The sequence below is a fragment of the Paralichthys olivaceus genome, chromosome 8, assembly GCF_024713975.1.
Source record: "Paralichthys olivaceus isolate ysfri-2021 chromosome 8, ASM2471397v2, whole genome shotgun sequence".
In the NCBI taxonomy this organism is placed as follows: Eukaryota; Metazoa; Chordata; class Actinopteri; order Pleuronectiformes; family Paralichthyidae; genus Paralichthys; species Paralichthys olivaceus.
In genome coordinates this window covers 1351215-1357255 of record NC_091100.1, presented here as the reverse complement: position 1 = coordinate 1357255, position 6041 = coordinate 1351215, and the positions used below count along the sequence as shown (strand labels likewise).

General features: G+C 41.6%; 1 protein-coding gene across 1 annotated transcript; it reads left to right on the top strand.

The window, feature by feature from the left end:
- Positions 1-1614: 1614 nt before the first annotated feature.
- On the top strand, positions 1615-6041 carry ptp4a1 (protein tyrosine phosphatase 4A1). Its single transcript, XM_020106418.2, has 5 exons — positions 1615-1986; positions 2271-2363; positions 3202-3332; positions 3801-3875; positions 4830-6041. Exons 1-5 carry the CDS (start codon positions 1882-1884, stop codon positions 4945-4947), a joined length of 522 nt encoding a protein of 173 aa, XP_019961977.1. The 5' UTR covers positions 1615-1881; the 3' UTR covers positions 4948-6041.

Genomic DNA, 6041 nt, shown 5'->3' with positions numbered 1-6041 from the left:
GTTCACACAGATGTGACCCAGGTGTCAGAGCATCTTCTCTGTTGTGCTCAGCAGCCATCAGACATCACACAGAGCTGCAGTCATCAGAACATCCAGGCAGGTGGAGTAATAATCACATTACACTCAATGGCCCTCAGAGAGGTCGTGTCTCTGCCAGAGATCTGACCAGATCTGGATTTTATTTGGATCTGCACCATGTGGCCTGGTGGGAAATCAGCCCCTTCAACGTGCATGTTGGTTTTCATCTCGGCCCGTGACGTTCTCACTGGGAGGTGGTGAAATGTTTTTCCCGTTTATAGGACTGAGCAGACATGTTATCGTCAGTGTTGAAACATGGAGTAAAACTCAGGATGGCCTCATTCATTCAAAAACATATTTTAATAGAGATGAGAGAAGAAAGTCACCTTTTTGTTTCTTCTCTGTTTTTGTCGCTTGGTTTCAGTTTGAGTGGGTGGTTGATGTGGTGGGGTAGTGCCTTGCTCATCAGCGTGTCAGTGGTGACTGACACTGGTTTTTAGTGATCTCTCAGGAAAGAACGCAGGAGTTCGACCTACCTGTTTTTCAGTGTAGAAGGAACTTGTCAATACAAAATACACCGACACACTTTATCATTTTAACACAAGTGTTATTGCTTCCTCACGTTGTGCTGGATCTGGACCAGCATCAGCGCCGGTGTTGGACTAAACTCAAGAGATTAAAGTTGAATCAAAGATATGACAAATCTCATGAACGGTGTTGGAAAAAACACCCAACACATTTAATTTATAATATTGTGAAAATAGAGAAAATCCAATAGACGCTCACATTTCCAAACTGACAACAATTACATTTCAACTCTTTGTTTGCTCACCTGTTTGAAACGTGGATTAACGCGACTGAAAAGTCAAATGATCAACAGAAGTTCACTTGATTCTCTTTTAATAGAAGCGTCAGAATTTGACTGGTTCCAGATTTCTGAGAAATTTTCAGTTGACTTAAAAAAAAGAAATCTTGTGTCTGTCGGTCAATCGATAGTTAAACTCATAATTCTTAAATCTTTTTCATTAAACCTTGATTTGATCCTACAATAAAACATCTGAGGTTTGTTCTAAACTAACATTATTGGGCTGGAAGTTGGAGAATCACCAAAACATTGAAAGCGATCAAACTAAAAAATGAACAATAATTCGAGTGGCCCTCCCGTGGCTGCTCTGTCGTGTTCAGATTTTAGTTTTTTAGAAGTCGTCCATGCAAACACTGGACCTCTGTGTCCCCATGTTTTTTAACGAGCTGCTTCTTCTGTCTCGTCCTGTGTCCTGCAGCAGTTCTGTGGTGTTCTGGGTCACACATTTATGGAGTTTCTGAAGGGCAGTGGGGACTACTGCCAGGCTCAGCACGCTGCCTATGCAGACGAGTGAACAGCCAAACTCGCCATCGATCCGAAGCACTTGAGCCACAGGAGGGACCCCGGAACGTTGGCAGGACCGGGACGCCTCCCAGAACCAGCGACAACTCGGCCTGGATGGGGTAACTCCACCCGCTGCACACTGCCCTCGTCGGCCAGAATCAAGGTGGAACCAGCCTTGTTTTTTTATTTTTCTTCCTTTTCTTTAGTTTTATTCCAAAGAAGAGGGTTTTGAGTTACTTTTCTGATTGTCCAACCTTTTTTCGGCCGCCAATTCCCCAAATCTGCCCGTCGCAGCCTTCGTTAGTTACGTTTTCTTTTTTTCAAGCTTTGCCAACCTCGAAGACGACCAGAGGTATTTTTTGTTTCTGGAAGCTCGTTGGACATCTTGCGTTTTGACATTCCCTCCGAGTTCAACTAAGTGTTTACATTGGTGTTTTCACTCCGTGGAAGACGTTTGGGTTTCGTCATTTTTGTTTTTCTTTAACGTTGTCACAATGGCTCGCATGAACAGACCTGCCCCTGTGGAGATCACGTACAAAAACATGAGGTTCCTCATCACCCACAATCCCACCAATGCCACCCTGAACAAGTTCATCGAGGTGAGCTGCGTTTTCATTGGTTAAGAATAGTTAATTTGTTCAGATAGAAGTGGAAAATACAGTCAGGTAGAAGTGTCTGTTCACTTTTAGGAAGCATGAGGACAAAGACCCCAGGCTGGGGGACTGATTTGAGTAGAGATATTGTTACATAAGCACTTTGAACACGTGTTTCAGAAGAAGATAAAACAATAAAAGCAGATTTCATATCTTTTGATCGAGCGTAGTGTTCATGTGTTTCTGTCTGTTTGTTATTTCTCACCAGTCTTCTGATGTATTTTTTGCAGGAGCTGAAGAAATATGGAGTCACCACTGTAGTGAGAGTTTGTGAGGCCACCTATGATGCCACCCTGGTGGTGAAAGAGGGAATCCAGGTTCTGGTGAGTTCAAACTTAACTAACTAACAAACCTCGTGACTCTTGTTGGATTTTCTCTCTGTGCTGTGGGTTTCCCTCCCGAACATGTGGTCAGTCAAGATGTTTTCTTACAGCGTTATGTAAAAACTCCCATCTATAAAACACCTAACAGACAAAGTGCATTCATGACTCACAGCTCTTTCTCTCTTGTCAACACGATGAGTTTGTGCTCAGGTTTAGTTCATAGACTCACTGTGAGGATTAATATCTTTAAAAACAAGAAGAAGCTGACATGGAACCGAGTTTTTTTACAGATCAGTACATATACATCATATTGAACTGATTTAAAGCGTTGAGGTCATGACGTTGCTTCCTGTAGGCGATGGATTAGCATGTAAACCTGATTTTAATGATTGTATTAAATGTGTGTCTGCAGCTAATTAACCATTATTTTGATCATCGATTATTCTGCAGATTGTTTTATATGAACAGCTCAGTTTTTTAAAAATGATAAAGCAATAAGCCGAGTGTTTTTCTGTCCAGGCAACAGTTTAAAACAAATTCATATTGAATCAATATTCATACGTTTTCGCTTCAAATGTATTTTCTGTATTTTTTATAATTGATGCTCTGCCTGTTTCAATTGAAAGTGTAAAAATGAATTAAAACTAAATGTTTAATAATGTCAAACAAAGACTCTGAAACAGAAGAAAGGAAAAAATCCTCCATCCCTTCATCCCTCCCCCTGCAACAACATTTTTCTCTCCCCGCTGCCGGCTCGGCCCTCGCACTTCTTTTGTTGTGGTTTCCAAGAAACTGGGCCGATGACGTTATTTCCCCTTTTCTCCCTCTCCTGCTCCAGGATTGGCCGTTCGATGATGGAGCTCCTCCCTCCAACCAGATCGTGGACGATTGGCTGAACCTGCTGAAGCTGAAGTTCAGGGAGGAGCCCGGCTGCTGCATTGCTGTCCACTGTGTGGCAGGACTGGGGAGGTGAGCGCTCGTATCCTGTTCTCGTCTTCAGTGATTAGTTCACACGTCAGCTGCGCTCGTAAATTTGAATATGACAAATAAAACTCACACTGGTTTGTTTTCTGCTACAGGAAGAAATAGTTGATTGTTTAATGTCTTTTTTTCACTGAAAAACCTCAAAGATATTCAGGTTTCAGCTTCTGAAATGATAATGAAAGTATTATTTTGATAGATTATTTATTTAAACTCTACAATAAAAGTGTTTACAGTGTCTATATTTCTTGCTGTGATGTAATTTCTTATGTAATCTTCAAATGCGTCATATCTCCATACTCTGTACAACCTGAGCTAGAAAGCTGCGCAACTCAACAAACTATAGGAAATCATTTAAATACTGACATTTTGTGAAGGACGCATTATCGTAAGAAAAAAAAAGAACCTTAGTATATTTCTGATATTTCTTATAGTGACGTGTTGTTTCCTCTGCAGAGCTCCTGTCCTGGTCGCACTCGCCTTGATTGAATGTGGGATGAAATATGAAGATGCTGTCCAGTTCATTCGACAGTAAGTTCACGCGACAATAAAAACTGTCGGAGGTTTTGTTAGGATGAAGGTTGTTCTGAATGAAAAGCTGATGGAGCCTTCTGTCAAAATGAAACAGGATTTCTAAGGTACTCTCAATGGAGACTGGATAGTTTAGGCAAATATGTGCGAGTGCTATGTTTTACAGTTAAGTTAGTCACAGCACAATCTCTAACTTATCATCCACAATATAATTACTGTCCACTAGAACAAAATACTTTTTCTGTGTGACGTAACCTGCATTTCCCACAAACAGGAGGATTTTGCCGCACATGAAACAGGCAGCGATGAATCACAGCTCTAAATAGATGAGATATCAAGATGAGTGACTCAGGTGGAGGAAGGGCTTTTAAAGTACGATGAGTCATCGCTTGATATGTTTCGAGTCGAGATTTGTCCGTGTTCTCACCAGATGATAAACTCGTTCTTACTTTGACCTTTAACGTTACGTTTCTCTGTGGGCTGCCTCACTCTCGTGCTGCACGTAGAGCTGTTGTGTATGTGGATGGATATTTTTGAGGATTTCATAATTTTAGTTAGTTTCTGTGGATGTGAAGGCTACATACACATTTCTACATTTTTGCTCGTAAACACATTTCTGCTTATGATTCTTCTGGCGCCCGCACTACTCTGGAGTTTTGTGAGCTGCTGCCCTGATTCGTTCAGGCTTCTATCACATGACTCAGGCCTTCCGGAAGAAATCGACGGGCCTCAGCCTCAGCTACCAGAGTAGAACACAACATGGAGAATCAATGACAAGCATCGCTGATACAACTAACAACCGAATGCTTCCTGTCAACTCCTTCACCCCGGTGCACTCGAGCGGACACGCAGAGAAAATCTCATTTTCAAACAAACCGGCGTCAGTGTGGATGTCAAGTGTGAGAGGAGACAATTTCATGCTGATTAAAAAAACAAACGTCTTCTTTCTTTCAGGAAGCGTCGAGGAGCGTTCAACAGCAAGCAGCTGTTCTACCTGGAGAAATATCGTCCAAAGATGCGCCTGCGCTTCAAAGATTCCAACGGCCATCGCAATAACTGCTGCATCCAGTAGAGCCAAACCCTGAGCCACTCCAACACCGCCCACCACCACCCTGCGGAAGAGTTCAGTTCAACCTTGCTAGCTTCTATTCTGGCGGGCTTGTTTTTTCTTAGTCATTGTGTTGAAGTCATTTGATTTGGAAAACCATGTGCGGTAGTTAAACCCCCCCCCCCCCCCCCCCCCGCCCCGCCCCCCTTCAGGCTCCAAACAAGTGTCATAAAAAGACGAATCCAGAGTTGTGTGAACCGAATGTTTCCTGTTCTAATGCCCATTAAAACAAAATCAAAAAAAGGAAGGGCAGCGCTGAGTCGTGTATCTTTGTAAAATGTTGGATTCATTGTTTCTTCTGCAAACGCAACTCAAAGATTTAGATCGGCCGGTGCGTCTACGTTGCCTGAGAATGTGCGAAAAGAAAAAAAAAAAAAAAAAGATAAAGATTTATTTCATGTGAGCAGTTCTGTCCCCCCCCCCCCCCTCCACTTCAGTTTCAGGATTCTGTTTTCCAGACTGACTAGAAAGAGGTATGCCTTCCTTGAAATCAGATGGTTCATCCATAAATGCCTTACAATCAAAGTGGAACAAAGGCAATCGAGGCAGATTCGTCTCCCGCTGGCATTTGGAAATGGTTTCATTTTTCTACTCGGAACAAAAAAAAAGAGATAGTTGCCTTTGTCTTGTGCAGGAAGTCTTACACACACCGATGCCCTTTCAGCAACTATTTTTTAATATAAAAATGCTTAATTGTTGCAATACTTGTCAACTGAAAGTCAAGGATTTTCGTCTTTTTTTTCTTTTCTCTATCAAACCATCTGTTTACTAATTAACTGCCATGTCCAAAATGTGATTCTCTTATTTTTCAGTTTATTTTTTCCGCTTCAAACTGGACTTCCAACGTCTGCGATATTTTGTATGCCTTTTTATTTGATGTCCGTAACTTAAGACTTGGATACTTGATGATTTTATGTATTTGAAAAATGTGTACTATTATTATTAGGTTGGCTATTTATACTATCAATGGATGTGTGATTTAGTACTGTGAGCGACAAAGTTGTACCTGTTCACCAACTTGTGAGAGTACATTAAATGATACACTGAAAAATCAGAAA